At 51.5% G+C, this 16,846-nt stretch overlaps 1 protein-coding gene across 8 annotated transcripts in view; it reads left to right on the plus strand.

The window, feature by feature from the left end:
- Positions 1–291: 291 nt before the first annotated feature.
- Positions 292–16,846, plus strand: part of CAMSAP1 (calmodulin regulated spectrin associated protein 1) — a 54,187-nt gene continuing 37,632 nt past the window's right edge. For all 8 annotated transcript variants that reach the window (XM_060153784.1, XM_060153785.1, XM_060153787.1 and 5 more), the window contains exons 1-2: positions 292–415; positions 578–737. In XM_060153784.1, the coding sequence (XP_060009767.1) occupies positions 578–737 (160 nt within the window). In that variant the 5' untranslated portion in view covers positions 292–415. The remainder of the gene's footprint in view (positions 416–577; positions 738–16,846) is intronic.

The following is a 16,846-nucleotide window of genomic DNA, read 5'->3' on the forward strand; positions in this document are numbered from 1 at the left end:
ATGCTGCGGGAGCCGCCGGGGCCTGTCCGCCCGCGCCGCCCGCGCCGCGCGGCCCCGCGCCCGCGCCCGCGGAAAGGGGACGGGTCTCGGGCGGCACCCACTGCGCCTGCGGAAGGGGCGGGGCGAGCGCGGGCCGGCGCCCACTGCGCCTGCGGAAGGGGGCGGGACGGGCGCGGGCTGGAGCCGCACCCACTGCGCCTGCGCCGGCTTCGGCGGCGCGCGCGCTCCCGCCGGTTGGCCACCTCCTTAGCCGCCGCCGCCGCCGCCTACGGCTCCGCGCACGCGCCCCCAGCCACGGCCCGAGGCCTCGGCCCGCGACCCCTGGCTCGCCGCCCCCCGGCCCCGCGGGCCCCGGCTCGGCCGCGCAGCATGCAGCAGCAACACCCGCGGCGGCGGCGACGGCGGCGGCTCTGAGGTGAGGCGGCGGGGACGCGGGCCGGGCGGCGGCGGGGCGCGGGGTGCGCGGGCGGTCGGTGCCCCGCGGCCCCACGCGGGTCCCGGGCGCGGCGAGGGGCGCGGCGCCTTTGTCCCGCCCGGTCCGGCGCGGCCGGCGCTGCAGCGGCCCTTTTGTGTGCAGATGGTGGACGCGGGCGGCTGCCCGATCGGGGAGGGCTGGAGGAGGATGGAGGCCGCGCCCGACGGCGCCGTGGACATCGTGCCGCTGGACCGCTACGACCCGGCGCGGGCCAAGATCGCCGCCAACCTGCAGTGGATCTGCGCCAAGGCCTATGGCCGAGGTGGGCCGGGGGCGCGGGGGAGGGGCCGGGCCTTTGTGCAGTGTCCCCGGCGTGCGGGGCGCGGAGGCGCGGGCTGGCCCGGTGCGCTCTGCGCTCGCGTCGGGGGGCGCGCGGGTCCTGCAGGTGCGGCCAGGGATCGGCGCTCCCCTGCGCTCGCGGGCGGAACCTCTCCTGTTCGGGCGGGTCGGGCGGGAGTCCAGGGCAGAAACCCTTGATCCCGGCCTTTCCCGATTCTTACCAAATGTCAGGTGTGGAATTCCCTAACGAGCATTCCTTTTAAATGGGTAGGGTTTCATCCGAATCATTACCTTCGGTTGATTCCTGTTTCGAAGAACTAGATAACCTTGTTATTGGTCAGGCCCTAATATGTTTAGTGGATTAAGACGCTCCGATTTCCGGCTCTTGGAATCTTACAGACCAAGTGATTCTCGTTTTTGCTTGGCTCCGAAGGCTGTCTTTGATTAATTTCAGGTGCTTCGTTTCAGGTACAAAATTGAGTGCCGTGGAATCTTTAAATTTGAAGCATTTGTTTAAAAATTGCCTCTATTCTGGTGAAAACGTTCCTGTTTGTAGAGTGAGACCGAAGTGGAGAGAGAACCGTTTCAGAAGAGAGTCTGGTTGACTGGTTTTGAAAACTTGCTGAGCGGGCGTTTCCCGGTGACAGGATCTCACCGGTTGGAGTGGCCTGTGCTATGGATGGACTCGTCATGAGGATAAACACGCCCTGCAAGTCCTAGGGATTAAATGCAGCGCCTCATTTTAAGTTGGTTTTATAGCGTGCAAGGAGAGTTTCCCCCTTTATTTTGTAGATTTCAGTGTTACAGTTCTTTTTTATACTTCCACCAAGCTTTATCCAGTTCCGCGTAGTGTGATGGGGAAACAGTGATTTTGGGAAAATACAGAATTGATGAAAAGCACGAATGAAGTTTTAGAGTTAGGGACAGTGAACGAGTCATCCCGGAGCGCCCGCTTAAGGAAAAGGCTGTGACGGTTGAGCTCCGCAGGGCAGTGCGCGGCTGTCCCAACTCCGTGGCCTCCCCTTACACCCACCTCATGTCTCGTGTTGGCTGTCGGTTTGCTTTCCTTTATATTTCAGCACATTTGTTTACATCGCTAAACTCTCGCGGTTTCGTTTTAAGGGTTTTTGCACCTGTCATGGCGACCGCTTTATTCTCATCAGGTTCTTGGATTCTTCTAGCTTCCTTCCATCTTCCCCGCCTTGCTTTTCCAGTGCTGTGTAGTATTTCACAGGAAGCTCGTTCACCGTTCCCGGGCGCTGGCTGGGTTCCAGTTCTCCGCTCTCAGGCACAGTGCGTTCTTGGGCATGGCTCTTGGGGCACATGTGCAAAGTTTCACTCCTGGGTGTATTTTTAAGATTTTTGCATATGGAGGTGGCTAAGGTTCTGGTACTGAATGCTGTATAGACACAGATGCTTTTAAAAAGCCCTCTCGTTGTTTGCTTTCCAATTTCTTAGGCTCAGTGAATGCATTTTTATCTTGTTGCATTTAGCTTTGGCATTCAGCATGGGACTTGTCAGCTCTCTGGCAATAAATACGCATCTCTTTCAGTGTCACTGTTGGATTAGTCGGGTTTTATTTCCAGTACCAAGTCACTCTTTAATACTTGTTGACTCTTCAGATAACTAATTCAAAAGCTGATATTAAAATTGGCTTTAAAGTTTTGAAATGACTGAAGGTGTGTATTTATAGAACAGAACGTGGGCAGGAGCTGCAGGAGACGAGAGGCTGTCTGAGGCTCTGAGGCTGGGCTGCACGTTGCCCATCCCTTGGCTGGGTTGTGCTCATCAAACTGACCTCAGGAGGTCTGCTTTCCAGTCATTTTTGCAAAATGAGAATGCTTCTCCATTCTGTACCTTGCTTCAGGAAGAGGAGCCGGTGTCATTTTTTTTTCTAACTGAGAGCTGCTCTTTAAATTTACAAATTTGGGTGATCCCATTTCAGATGACGGAGAAGACTCGCCTGGGCTCAGCTGAAGTGATTTCTTTTATTTAGTGGGTGTGGGGGTCACAGCCTGGGTGGGAGGTTCCCTGCTACCCAGCGTGGGGTGCTGTCTTTCAGGAGACAGGCTGGGGAGGGGGTTTTGTTAGGATGGCATGGATCTTTCCCCCCAGAGCTCTTCCTAATCCAGGGGCCTGTTCTTTGTTTCGTCTTCTGGAGGTCTCCACGTGCATCTCCAGCTTAGCTTTCAGTTAATTAGACACGGCAGTTTCAGTCTGCATGCTTTAACTGTAAATCAGCTTTCGGTGGGCATGATGGTGGAAGTGGCCTAAATCTTTACTTGTTACACGGTTGTTCATTAGGTAGCTAAATGAAACCCAGCACTGTTTGTATAGGAACTGAAAGCATGGGGACGCTCCAGGGCTAGGTGCTCTGAGGCTGCCTTGTTTTGCGTTTGCCTTTTGGGACTCTCTCTGTGTCCCCAAGGCCACCGTCTGCCATTTGGAGTAAGTGGGGGGGCTCAGGAGCTCACCCTTGGCCGGGCCTGGAGGAGGCATATGGTTGTGCAGAAACGTTTCCTCCAGTTTTCTGCCTCTGGCGCCACAGCCAGGAACCGTGGGCCGGCTTGTGCTTTTATTTTTAGATTCTCCTCTTTTTTGGGTTAACTCTTGTTTCACGGACAGTGTTTTAATCATTTCTTCAGAAATAATATATTGGATATGTGGAAAGTTGTTCACTTAAAAGTGTCAGTAAGAAGTAGTAGAACCTGCTCAGCTGGAATATTTTTGTGACGTCCTTTTGGGTGAAAGTTGTAGTTAATTGGTAAAGTTTACAGGTGTGACTTGGAAGTTTATTTTACAGAATAGAGTGCTGGACTGGAGCTACTGCATTCCTGGCCTTTGATTTTAGTCCATGACCTTAGGAAACCTAAAGGTATTTGGGCCTTGGTTTCAGGGACAGTGGGGGAGTAATAGCTTTTGTTATCTCCCAAGGACAATGTTGAAAAAGTGACCCAGGGAAAGTACTAGAAGGCACTCGGCTACTCGCAAGTGTGTTGCTGTGTGGCTCAGTGGTGGTCATTTCGCCCTCTGAGGAGCCCTGGAAACCAAGTTGCAACTCACCACGAGCTGAGCTGCCCTGAACCACGCCAGACTGGACCGTAGGGGCCACCAGGGTCACCCTTCCCTTTTTACCAGCAGTCAGCTGGGATTGAGAGGGGCCACGGGGCTGTCCGGAGCCCACTGCTAGTGAGGGGTGGACACTCTCGTCCTTCCACAATCTTGTTAATTAAACCACTGATTTGGAAAGCACGTTGTGGGAGGGGAAATCTGTGCGGCCATGGGCGGGGTATTTGTAACCAAGCCGCTGCCGGCTGTCTCATTGCTTAGACCACAAGGACAGCTCGGGCTCTCTGTTTGATATTGATATTATTGATATTAGGAGCAAAATCCCTTCGTTGTCAACTCCAGGGAGTCACCACCTTCCTTTGTTGTCTGATGTTTGGCTAAAAGGGAGCACGTGCTCAGCACTCCTCTCCCGGCCCGGAACCGGAAATGACATCGGCCTCTGCTCTCGCCCCTGGACTCGCGGGGGACCAGTGGCTGCTCGAGTCTTGGTGGGGAGGCCCTTGTTCGTAAGCACGTTGGCAAGTTTCTTTGATGTGATGATTTGCTCAGATTATTGGTCATTGAGTTAGATTTTATATTTTAATAGTCTTTTGTTTTTAGCACGGGATTTTTTTTTTTTTTTTTTTTTTTGCGGTACGCGGGCCTCTCACTGCTGTGGCCTCTCCCGCTGCGGAGCACAGGCTCCGGACGCGCAGGCCCAGCGGCCATGGCTCACGGGCCCAGCTGCTCCGTGGCGTGTGGGATCTTCCCGGACCGGGGCACGAACCCGCGTCCCCTGCATCGGCAGGCGGACCCTCAACCACTGCGCCACCAGGGAAGCCCCTTAGCACGGGATTTGAGTGCTGCTTAGTTGGGAGCTTACAGAGCAGCCTGGGTGCATCTGCTCAGTGGTACTAGGTACTGTGGGGGTCAGGTCGCTGGCTGGCATTGTAGCCTGACCTTCCGCTCTGCTTGGGTGTGCTGAGAACCGCCTGGTGTCTGTGAGGTCAGGGGTCAAGGTTATCCCATTAGTGCCATGTCTGCAGGACAGAGTCAGTGCTCACGTACTTGTCAGATTGGTGATAGAGTTGGAAATGCCTTTGAAACAGGTGGAATAGAAAGATTTCTGTCCTGGTGGCCGTACGTGGATGAATTTTCATTTCTAAAGCTATAGCAGTTTGTACAAGTTCCCTTTCCTGTCCTGATGCCACAAATTGAATATTAGCCAAGGAATGTAAATCTGTCTTTAGGTTCAGACTTTGAATCTGAGCGACCCTCAGAAGGGTTGGCCCCTGTTGTGCTTCAGGATGTTGAATTTGTGGAAGTCTTCTTACAAAAAGCCCTTAATATTTTCTCTGTATGACATTTATCCTCCTGATAGCTTATAGCTTCTGCTGTTGGTCTTTTGGTGGCTGTATCACCATTATATGTACCAGTCTCCTGTTCTACTTCCTACTTCAACTGTTGAGAAACTCAGATTGCTGTCATTTTTCATCTAATCACATGGTGACCAGGATGGAGCCAATATTACATTCATGCAGCCAGTAATAGCCGTCATGTGCATATGAAGTTGTATGATGTTATCTCTTTAGTTGCTTAAAAGTCACATGAATTATTGACACATACAAAGGAAAATGAAATAATGTAAGGACTGAAAAATGGCGGCATGGCATTAGTCCACGGGCTGTCTTGAGGTAGAATATGGAACTGTCTGGTGGGCACCCAGGGACCAGGGCTGCAGGCAGGGGGCAGTGGTCGCTGTGGGAGGGCTGCCAGGGGAGGCTCCGTGGGGAGACGGGCTTTGAAGGGTGCCTGATATTTGGAACACCACCCCCAAGAGTAGAGCAGAGCGCATCCGGCAGGTTCCGTGCAGAGGAAGAAGAGTTCTTGGGCCCTGAGTCGATTAACCTTGTTGTGACAGAGGATTTGTGAACCGAAATAGTAGGTGATTAGTTTGGAAAACAGTGAGGGCCAGATTGTTCACGGTGTTGCAGGCTGGCTAGCGAGTTCTTCCACGATGTATGCCTCGGGAGGTTTTCGCGTGGGGTGGTGATGGGCTGAGAGACAGCCTGGCGAGATTCTTCTAGCAGGTTAGAGTGGGAAGAGGCTGTAGTCAGTGGAGTATCCAGGAGCTCGTCTCAGCCCGTTCAGGCCGCTGTAACAAGACATCAGAGACTGGGTGGCTTAAGAACAACAGACATTTTTCTCATGATTTTGGAGGGTGGAAGTTCAAGGTCAAGGTGCCGGTAGATTCGCTGTCTGGTGAGAGCCTGCTTCCTGATTTGCAGACGGCCGTCTTCTCGCTGCGCCCTCATGGCAGAAGGGGTGAGGGAGCTTCATTATATGGGCTCAGATCCCATTCCTGAGGGCTCCACCCTCATGACCTAATCGCCTTCCCAAAGCCCCATCTCCTAATACCTTCTTCTCCTTGGGGGTTAGGTTTCATTACGTGAATTTTGGGGGACACACCCATTAAGTCCATTGCAGAGCTGATGTCGCTTTGGCTTGAAGAACCAAGGTCTTGGCCAGCTTGTCGGCAGTGGGAACTAGAAAGGTAGGTTGAGCCAACAGATATTAGGAAAGCAGAGTGGTCGAGACTGGGCTGATACGAGGTGGGCTGGCAAGTGGGCGCGCGCGGGGAGGGGTCAGCTGGGAGGCCACCTGGAGCCTGTGGTGCCCTTGACGGGGGTATTTATAGTCTCTATTCCCTGGGGCTTTCCTACTTTCATGGCTTTGTTGTCACATAGACAGAGGTGATCTTTGAGTTTTATTTCTGTTTCTGATTTCTTTCGTGTTCCCTCGCCTAGCCCTCTCTTTCTTATTGTCCATGCTAACTAGTTCACTTAAATATCCCTCAGTCACTGTCCTCCAGTTATTTCAAACTCAGGCAAAAGTAAACTTGAATCAGTTCAGCTGAACAGTATGTTGTGGCCTGTGGGGTCCTCAGCGTGCTTCTCAGGGCTCACAGGGTGCTGGCCGTGGCCTTGCAAACGTAGACCTGTGATGCAAGGCCAAGGAGACTAGTGCCTGAGAGAGGAGCAAGTGCTCCGGCAGAACAGGTAAGGGAGGGTGAGAAACTCCCCTGAGGGAATCTGGAATGTTCCATTCAAGAAGGTAAAGCCGAGTGTGCGGCTCAGGTGGGTAAGAACCTAGTGAAGGTGAGGGAACAGAGAACCGGGACAAGGAGGGCGGGGAGAGTGCTGCATCCTCCAGGCTAAGGGAAAGCATAGCGTTCTAGTTGGGGTGGAATGTGAACTCAGCTGCTGCAGAGTTGAGATGAATGTAAGATGCATGTAGATTGGACAGAACGCCTAGGGCCAGATCTTGGAATGCCTTGAATGGCTGATAATTTGGGGTTTTTGTTGTATGTGAATTGGGGAGCCATTGAAGATTTCTCAGGAGGGAAGAGATGTATTAAACCTTGGCTTTTTAGAGAAGTCTCTGTAGGATGGGTTAATGCCCATTTTTGGGTATACAGTGAAGAATTTTATTTTGCACCTTTGAGAAAACGAACTTCATTGAGATGTACTTTACATACAATAAAATGCACACTTTTCTTTTTTTTTTTTTTTTGTGGTACGCGGGCCTCTCACTGCTGTGGCCTCTCCCGTCGCGGAGCACAGGCTCTGGACGCACAGGCTCAGCGGCCATGGCTCACGGGCCCAGCCGCTCCGTGGCGTGTGGGATCCTCCCGGACCGGGGCACAAACCCGCGTCCCCTGCATCGGCAGGCGGACTCTCAACCACTGCGCCACCAGGGAAGCCCAATGCACACGTTTTTAAGAGTGTAGTTTGATGAGTTTAAACAAATGCATACACCCCTGTGCACAGGGCCACAATCAAGGTAAGACCTTTTCATCACCTCCCGAGGGTTTCCTTGAGCCCCCTGCAGTCAGTCCCCGCCCATAGCCTCACTGATGTGCTCCTGTCACTGTAGATTAGGTTGGTCCTTCTGGAGTGTCACGTGCCTCTAGTCATACATCAGGTATTCTTGGTCTGGCTTCCTTTACTTATTAGTATTTTAGAGACCCATCCATGTGTAGAGACCTTTTCGCTTAGGGCTGCTAATAGTCTTCACTGTTTGGCTCCCCACATTTTACTTACCTTTTAAAAAAATTTATTCATTCATTCATTTATTTTGGCTGTGTTGGGTCTTCGTTGTGGCACGTGGGACCTTCGTTGTGGCATGCGGGATCTTTTTTAGTTGCGGCATGCAGACTTCTTAGTTGCGTTTTAAAACATATTTATTTATTTATTTAATACTTATTCAGTTGTTGGTGGACACTCGGATTGCCTCCAGTTTTGTCTACTATGAATAAAGCTGCTGTGAATATTCAAGTCTGTGTGGGCATGTGTTTTCATTTGTCTTGGGTAAATACCTGGCCATGGAGTTACTGGGTCATATAAGTGTGTTTAACCGCTCAGTTGTTTTCCATAGTGGCTGTGTCATTTTTTATGTCCACCAGCAAAGTGTGGCATGAGAGTTGCAGTTGCTCTGTATCCTTGCCAACACATGGCATTGTCAGTGTTTTAAATAGTAGCCATTCAAGTGGGTGGGCTGTGATAACTCATTGTGGTTTGGGTATGCATTTCCCTGCTGACTAATGATGATGAGCTTTTTTTTTTTTTTTTTTAATAAATGTATTTATTTGTGTTTTGGCTGCATTTGGTCTTCGTTGCTGCACATGGGCTTTCTCTAGTTGCGACGAGCGGGGGCTACTCTTCGTTGCAGTGCAGGGGCTTCTCATTGCGGTGGCTTCTCTCGTTTCAGAGCACGGGCTCTAGGCGCGCGGGCTTCAGTAGTTGTGGCACACGGGCTCTAGAGCGCAGGCTCAGTAGTTGTGGCGCACAGGCTTAGTTGCTCCCTGGCACGTGGGATCTTCCCAGACCAGGGATCGAACTCGTATCCCCTGTATTGGCAGGTGGATTCTTAACCACTGTGCCACCAGGGAAGTCCCAGGGCTTGGATTATTGATTTGAGATCTATTCTCTTTTCTAGTGTAAGCATTTAGTGCTATAAATTTTCCATACGGTACTGCCTTAGCCGCATCCCACATATGTTGGTATGTTGTATTTTCGTTCAGTTCTATGTATCTCTCTTTATTTCCTTTGATACTTCCTATTTGATTCATGAATTATTTAAAAGTGTGATTTCCAGTTGTTGAGATTTTCCTGTTTGTGTTTTAGGTATTATTTCTAGTCTGGTTCCATTATGGTAGGATAGCATACTTTGTATGATTTCTGTTCTTTTAAACTTGTTAAGGTTTGTTTTATGGCCCAGGATAAGGTCTGTTTTGGTGAATGTTCTGTGGGCATTTGAAGAAAGGTGTTTTCTATTGCTGGGTGGAGTGTTCTACACAGGTCAGTTAGATTCTCTTTATTGGTTGTGTTGTTCAGATCTTCCTCCTTGTTGATTTTATGTCTGAATTCTGTCAGTTCTGATAGGTGATGTTTAAGTCCCTCACTATGCATGTAGTGTCTATTTCTCTTTACAGCTCTGTCCTTTTTTTTTTTTTTAAATGAGTTCTGAGGCTCTGTACTTTGGTGCGTACACATTAAGGGTTGTAAAGTCTTCTTGGTGGATTGACCCCTTTACTGTTAGTGTAATGTCCCGCTTTGTCTCTAGTAATTTTCTTTCTACTTTATCAGATATTAATATAGCTATTCCTGTTTTTTTTTTTAAACAATGTTTGCCTGTTATAGCCTTCTCTATCCCTTTACTTTCAGTCTACCTACATCGTTGAATTTGAAGTAAGCTGCTTATAAACCACATATAGTTGTGTTGTGTTTTTAACCTGCTCTGCCAATCTTTGTCTTTTACTCGGTGTATTTAGAGTATTTACATTTAATGTAATTGTTACTGTTTAAGTCTGACATTATTTATTCTGTTTGTTTTCTGTTGTTCCTGGTTTTGTTTTGTTTTTAGGGGCCTTCTTGTGGATTACTTGACTGTTTTTTAGGATTCCATCTTGATTTATTTATCTCATTTTGGGGTATATCTGTATAGCTATCTTAGTGATTGCTCTGGGTATTACAGTATACATATGTGACTTCCAACAGTTGACAGGTATTGTTTTATCATTTTGAGTGAGGTGTGGAAACCTTTTTTCCATTTAGGTTCCTTTGCTCTCCCCACTTTTTTTTTTTTTTTTTGCGGTACGCGGGCCTCTCCTGTTGCGGAGCACAGGCTCCAGATGCGCAGGCTCAGTGGCCATGGCTCATGGGCCCAGCCGCTCCGTGGCATGTGGGATCTTCCCGGACCGGGGCACGAACCTGCATCCCCTGCATCGGCAGGTGGACTCTCAACCACTGCGCCACCAGGGAAGCCCCCTCCTTTAGCCTCTTTTAAGGTTTTCTAGAGACAATTTTTTTTTCCCTAAGTTTTCTTTTGTCTGTGAATGTCTTTATTTCTCCTTCATTCCTTGAGGATAGTTTTGCCAGATATGGAATCTGGTTGGCAGTTCTTTTCCTCAAGCACTTGTAATGTGTGCCACTTCCCCCTGGCCTCTGTGGCTCAGAGGAGAAACCCACTGTCAGTTGAGTTGGTGTTCCCTTTTCCTTCACGTGTCCTTTCTTTACAGCTGCTCCAAAATACTTTCTTCGTCTTTAGTTTCCACAAGTTCAATTACGCTGTGTCTTGGCATGGAGTTTTTGGGTGTAGCCTATTTGGGGTTCACTCAGTTTCTTGAAATCAGTGGGTTTATATGTTTCGCCATGTTTGGGAAGTTTTCAGCCATTATTTCCTTAAATATTGTTTCAGCCCTGCTCACTTTCTTTCCTGGGACTCCAGTGATACGAATATTGGATCTTTTGTTATTCTCCCACAGGTCCCTGAGGCTCTGTCCATTTTATTTTCTTCAGTATATTTTCTCTGTTGTTCAGATTGGGTAAATTCTGTTTATCTGTCTGCAAGGTCACTGATTCTGTCCTCTGTCGTCTCTACTTTACTGTTGAGACTAGTGAGTTTTAAAGTCTGTTACTCTGTTTTGCAGTTCTATATTTGATTCCTTTTATGACTCCTTTGCTGACTTTTTTTTCCCCCAATTTTCGTTTATTTCGGGAGACTTCGTGATCGCCTGTGGAGCCATGTTTTTGACACTTGTTTTAAAGCCCCTTGTCGGATAATTCCAATGTCTTGGTGTCAGTCGATTCTCTTTTCTCATTAAGGTCATGATTTTCTTGCTTCTGGTTATGGTAGGCGGTCTTTGCTTGCTTCCTGGTCATTGTGGCTCTATGTTAGGTGAGTCTGGGTGCTACTTAAGTTTCTTTGTCATCGTCAGCAGTGTCCCTGCTGCGGTCCTGCATGCAGGTCCTGGCCGCTCTGTGGACTGTGGCTCCGGCGGCAGTGTCATGTCCAGAGCCTGGTGGTACCGTTTTGCTGTACTTGGTGTGTCTGGTGCCTCTGGGCTTCCCACCGTCCCTGCGGGCGCTGCTTTAGGAGGCGGAAGGAGCGCCTCTGGGTGGGGTGGGATTCTCTGTGGCGGCCGCCCCTGCCTCTGGGGGATGCAGAGTGTTTCCTGGGCTGCCCGTCGTGCTGAGGTCGCACTGCTGGACTCCCCTGGTGCCCGGTGATGAGTGGGGGTGTCTCTGGCCTGATGGGGAAGGAGAGCGCTTCCAGGTGGGTGCCCTGTGGAGGTGGGTGTGGGGCTTCCTGTCGCTCCCTCGCTGCTTCTGCCAGGCTGGCCTGGTGTAGTAGGTGGGACTCCGCTTCCACCTGGAGCAGGAATGAGCCCGCTTGGCTTGCCTTCTGTTTCCAGGCTGGGGGTCAGGAAGTACCAGGCCTGGGTCACCTTTTGTTGAGGGGGGGTCGTAAGACGCCCTGTTGCTGTGCTTGGCCAGTCCTGGGTTCCCAGCCAGCTTGCCTTCCTCGTCCACCTTTCAGAGTTCTCTGCTGGGTAGCCTTTGAGTTCCTTCCAGGGTTTACAGTTGTGCCTGGTAGAGAGGACGGGGAAGGACTAATCTGTGCCACCTCGTCCTGACTAGAGGCTCCTTCTGGCCGCTTTGCACGCTCTTCCTTTGTCTGTGGATTTAGCGGTGTCACTGTGATGTTCTTTGGTGTGTGGATTTCTCCCTCCCTCCCTTCCTGCCTTCCTTCTGGGAAGCATGAATTTTACAAGTATTGGAAAATGCTTGTCCATTATCTGTCGGAATACTGTTTCTGCCCCATATTTTCTCTCCTTTCTTTCTGGGTCTCCAGTCACACTCCTGCGACACTAAGCGGTGTTTGTCGTTTACCTTCTGTGCTGTGTTTTCTCTCTGTGTGTAATGTGCTATTCAGCAATCCAGTGTGGAAATTCAGTTTAGTTACTGTATTTTTCTGCTCTGGAATTCCTACTTGGTTCTTTTTCAAATCTGCCAAGTTCTTTTGTCTCTTTTTTAAAAAATAATTTCCACTTTTCTGCCAGAATCCTTAGTCTTATCTGTTTTCGTTTCATTGTTTTAAGCATGGTCATTGAAAGTCTGGCTGATACCTCCGGTTAGGGGTCCCGAGGGCCCGTTATTTCATCCTTGGTTTTCAGCCATTTGATTATGAAGTGTGTGGACCTGGTTTCCTTCAAGTTGGTTCCTAAGCCTGTAAATTGGTTTCTTACCAAATATGGGGAGATTCTAGGCATTATTTATTCAAATGCTTTTTCTGTACCCATCTCCCTTCTGCAGTAACGTAATTACTAAATCTTTTGATGTTGTCCCACAGCTCCCTTAGGTTCTGCCTTTCATTCTGTTGATTTTCCCTCTGCTCTTCAGGTAGATTTTCTTCTGTTGATCTGTCTTCAAGTTCACTGGCTCTTTCCTCTGTTGTTTGGTTTGCCTTTTTTTTTAATTTAATTTTTATTTCTTAATTTTTATTAATAACTTAATTATTTTAAATTTTATTTCTTAATTTTTATTTCTTTTTTAAAGTTTACTTTCCATTTACAATTATTACAAAGTATCAGCTAGATTCCCTGCATTGTACAACACATCCTTGAGCCTTCGTCACACCCAGTTGTTTGTACCCTCCTCTCCCCCACCACTGGTAACCACTAGTTTGTTCTATCTGTGAGTCCGCTTCTGTTTTGTTCATCTTTTGAATCTGTCATTGAATTTTTTGTTAACGGTATTTTGCAGTTCTGAAGGTTTGGTTTTTTTTTTTTAATAGTTTTTATTTCTCTGTTAATAACATATCTTTCCGTTTGTTTCAAGAGGGCCTCGTGGGGCCTTGTTTTAAAGTCTTCAGTAATTCTAACATCTGGGTCATCTCAGGGTTGGCGTCTGTTGACTCTCTTTTCCCCTGAGAATTGGTCACGTTTTCCTGTCTTTATGTGTTGAGCACTTATGGATTGTGTCCTGGACATTTTTTTTAAAAAATTAATTATTTTTGGCTGCATTGGGTCTTGGTCGCTGTGCGCGGGCTCTCTCTAGTTGTGGCGAGCGGGGGCTACTCTTTGTTGCGGTGCACATGCTTCTCACTGCGGTGGCTTCTTTTGTTTCAGAGCACAGGCTCTAGGCACGCGGGCTTCAGTAGTTGTGGTGCGCGGGCTCAGTAGTTGTGGCTTGCGGGCTCTAGAGCGCAGGCTCAGTAGTTGTGGTGCGAGGGCTTAGTTGCTTCGCGGCATGTGGGACCTTACCGCATCAGGGCTCGAACCCGTGTCCCCTGCATTGGCAGGCAGATTCTTTTCTTTTTTTTTTTTTTTTTTTTTTTTTTTTTGCGGTACGCGGGCCTCTCACTGTTGTGGCCTCTCCCGCTGCGGAGCACAGACTCCGGACACGTAGGCTCAGCGGCCATGGCTCACGGGCCCAGCTGCTCCGCGGCACGAGGGATCCTCCCGGACCGGGGCACGAACCCGTGTCCCCTGCATCAGCAGGTGGACTCCCAACCACTGCGCCACCAGGGGAGCCCCTGTCCTGGGCACTTAGAATCTTATGCTGTGAGCCTGTTTCTGCTGAAATCTTTTGGGTGATGCTTGTGGTTTTAGGTGCTTTGCTAGCAGCTGGGTTGCAGTAAACCCCGTTAAGTTCAGACCAGAAGTCTGTTTGGCCATGTGTGGGCAGTGGTTCCAAGGTCAGTTCGGTTCTCTGGGTCTGTCACACATGGGCCACTTGGGGTCACCAGGACAGTGTACACGGGTTCAGGATCCCTTATCCACCCCCTCTTCTCTGTGGTCCCCCACCCCCTCTCCCGGGGTTCCCAGGGGTCTCTCTTCCTGGCTTGTTGACTAGAAGCCAAGCCTGTGTGTTTCCCACAACCGAGCCTGCCTCAGCAAAGGGGGGAAGCGCCCGTGGCGCCCACCTCTCCCGCCACCGCTGGGATATGGTTTTGTTCTGGAGCTCGCCTGGTGTAGGGGAGGAGACTCACTGGGCTGTGCCCGGTGGGGCCAGCTGCTGGCTGTTTTCTTTCCCTTCTGTCTGGCATCTCCAGTGAAGGGTGGGGTGCGGGCAGGGCTCCAGAGTTAGAAGCCCTCTGTGAGTGCCTGTTTCCACAGCCAGAGTGTGTAAGTAGGGGACTTCTCGACGGAGCCTGTCAGCCGCCTCTGCAGCCCGTCTAGTGGATTCTCGGGTACGGATGTTTCTGCCTGTGAGCCCACAGGACATTCTGGCTTAGTTGGTCTGGGGTGGCCCGGACACTGCTGTGGTTTTGGAGCTCTCAGGTGGTGAGGCTCACTGCCCTGCTGTGTCGTGGAGGCTTGCCGTCGTGGTTTTCCTCAGACTGGGTTGGAACCCGTCTCGGGCTTCAGGTTGGGGTTGGCGCCTACCTGGGGGTCCTTGCCCACCCCCCCATGTGCTGCCACGTCTCCGTCCCCCCCCCCCGTGAGTCATGTGGCCTTGGTAGACAGGATGGGACAACGTGTGACAGCAACAGGAGGAGTGCTTCCTTGGCCGTCTTTTTAGCCTGATTGATAATAAAATTGATAACTAATACTTCCGTGAGTTTTGTCGCGCTCCAGGCTCCGCTCGTAGCGTGGTGACTTACACGTACGTTTTGATTCAGTCCTCTCCCAACCCCGGAGACAGGCCTTCGTAGTGTCCATGGTTTGCACTTGAGGCCGGGATTCTGACCGGCCAGGTGAGAGGCGCACCTGGTCAAGGCCAGGCTGACGTGCTCGGGTCCTGTTCTCAGCGCACATGCTGTCCTCTAGCTCCAATCCTCTGTTCACCCGACCAGCTGGCGCCCTGTTCCTTCTTCCGCGTGGAGCGCCGACCCTGTTTTAACTGTAGTCTTGTCTGCATCCTCTAGCCCTTCTCGCGGCCTTCCCAGCAGGCCTGCTTCAGAGTCCTGAGCCTCGAGGGCTGCGGCCACAGCTGCAGGACCGCGCTTGCTTTGTCTCCTGATGTTTCTGCTGAATGACAGTGGCCCTCAGACAGCCGCGCCTCACACCTGTGTCCCCAAGGCAGCGTCCTCAGGCCACTGTCCCACCAGCTCGGTCCGGCTCAGCGCTTGGCGGTGACACCCACACGGGTCCTTGCGCCGTTGCGGCTGCTGACCGAGGGCCCCTGGGCAGTGGGATGGCCGTGCCCCCGCCCGTGTCGGGAGACGGGAGGGCGAGCGAGCCGGAGGGTGAGCGGGGAGGGGCGGGTCCCGGCGCTGTCCCCGGAGGTGACCCTGCCTCCCTCCCAGGCTCACTTCCCAGCCAGCTGCGTCCGGGTCCTGCCCTGACTCCCGGCGTGGGTCCCCCCTGCTCCCCGCCGACGGAGAAGGTGGCCCCCTGTGCTGAGTGAGCACTGTCCGCGCTCCTGGGTGGGGTCACCTCGAGGTGTGGCCTGAGCGTGGGCGCCACGGGGGTGGCCGGGGTGGGGGTGGGGCGGAGTGAGAGAGCAGAGACCCGGGCTCAGCCCCAGGCCGCACGGCCGAGCGAGTCGCACGGAGGTCTGGTTTCCTGGTGCATCTGAACCTGACGTTTACACTGGACTGTAGTCTATCAGGTGTGCAGCAGCGTTATGTCTAAAAGACATACACGGCTGCGTTAAAAACACTCTGTTGGGGACTTCCCTCGTGGCGCCGTGGTTAAGAATCCACCTGCCAGTGCAGGGGACACGGGTTCGAGCCCTGGTCCGGGAAGATCCCACATGCCGGGGAGCAACTTAGCCTGTGCGCCACAACTACTGAACCTGTGCTCTAGAGCCTGCAAGCCACAACTACGGAGCCCACGTGCCACAGCTACTGAAGCCTATGCGCCTAGAGCCTGTGCTCCACAAGAGAAGCCACTGCAATGAGAAGCCCGCGCACCGCAACAAAGAGTAGCCCCCGCTCGCCGCAACTAGAGAAAGCCCGTGTGCAGCAACGAAGACCCAACTCAGCCAAAAAAAGAAAAAAAAACCCAAAACACTCTTGCTACGAAATTCCAGTTACAATAGACTGCAGAACACCTTAACAAATATAGTAGTAATGAGAAAGTTTGAAAACTGCAAGAGTTACTAAAATGGCACACAGACACAAAGTGAGCAAATGCTGCTGGAAAAATGGAGCTCAGAGACTGGCTAGGCGCAGGCTTCCCCCAGACCTTCAACCTGGAGAAAACACAGTGTCCGCAGAGCGCAGCAAAGTGAGGTGCAGCTGGACTGGACTGCAGAGTTCCCCCTTTGGGGGACAGTGGTTGACAGCTTGCAGAGCAAGCGTGAAGGACGGCGGGGGGGAGCCTGTCGCAGCCGCCGGGAAAGCTTTGCACACGCGGCGGGGGTGTGTATGGGAAGCGGTGTGGATGCCGTGGACCACGCTGGGTTCATCGTTGGTTTCTGACTCTCGTGGCCTTGGGCACGTTGCTGACTTTCTCTGTGCCTCAGTTTCCTCATTTGTGACGTAGGGACAGAAGTCTTGACTTGATGGGATCGAGGGGATGCTTGGTAACATGGCTCATATCGTTTTGTGCTGCCCGGTCCAAAGATGCGCAGAGGCTCACGGCTGCGGTTCCGGCCTGGTTGTCGCAGCAGCGGCAGGCCTGGAGCTTTCCTCTAAAGACCTGGCGTCTGGCCTTGAAATCATGGGATTTGACAGCAGACGGGGATGCACCTGGCTCCCTCCCCAGGGCTGGTGCCGGGTGCTCGGTGTGGCCTGGCTGTGCGCGGTCCT

The sequence above is a fragment of the Lagenorhynchus albirostris genome, chromosome 7, assembly GCF_949774975.1.
Source record: "Lagenorhynchus albirostris chromosome 7, mLagAlb1.1, whole genome shotgun sequence".
NCBI classification, from domain to species: Eukaryota; Metazoa; Chordata; class Mammalia; order Artiodactyla; family Delphinidae; genus Lagenorhynchus; species Lagenorhynchus albirostris.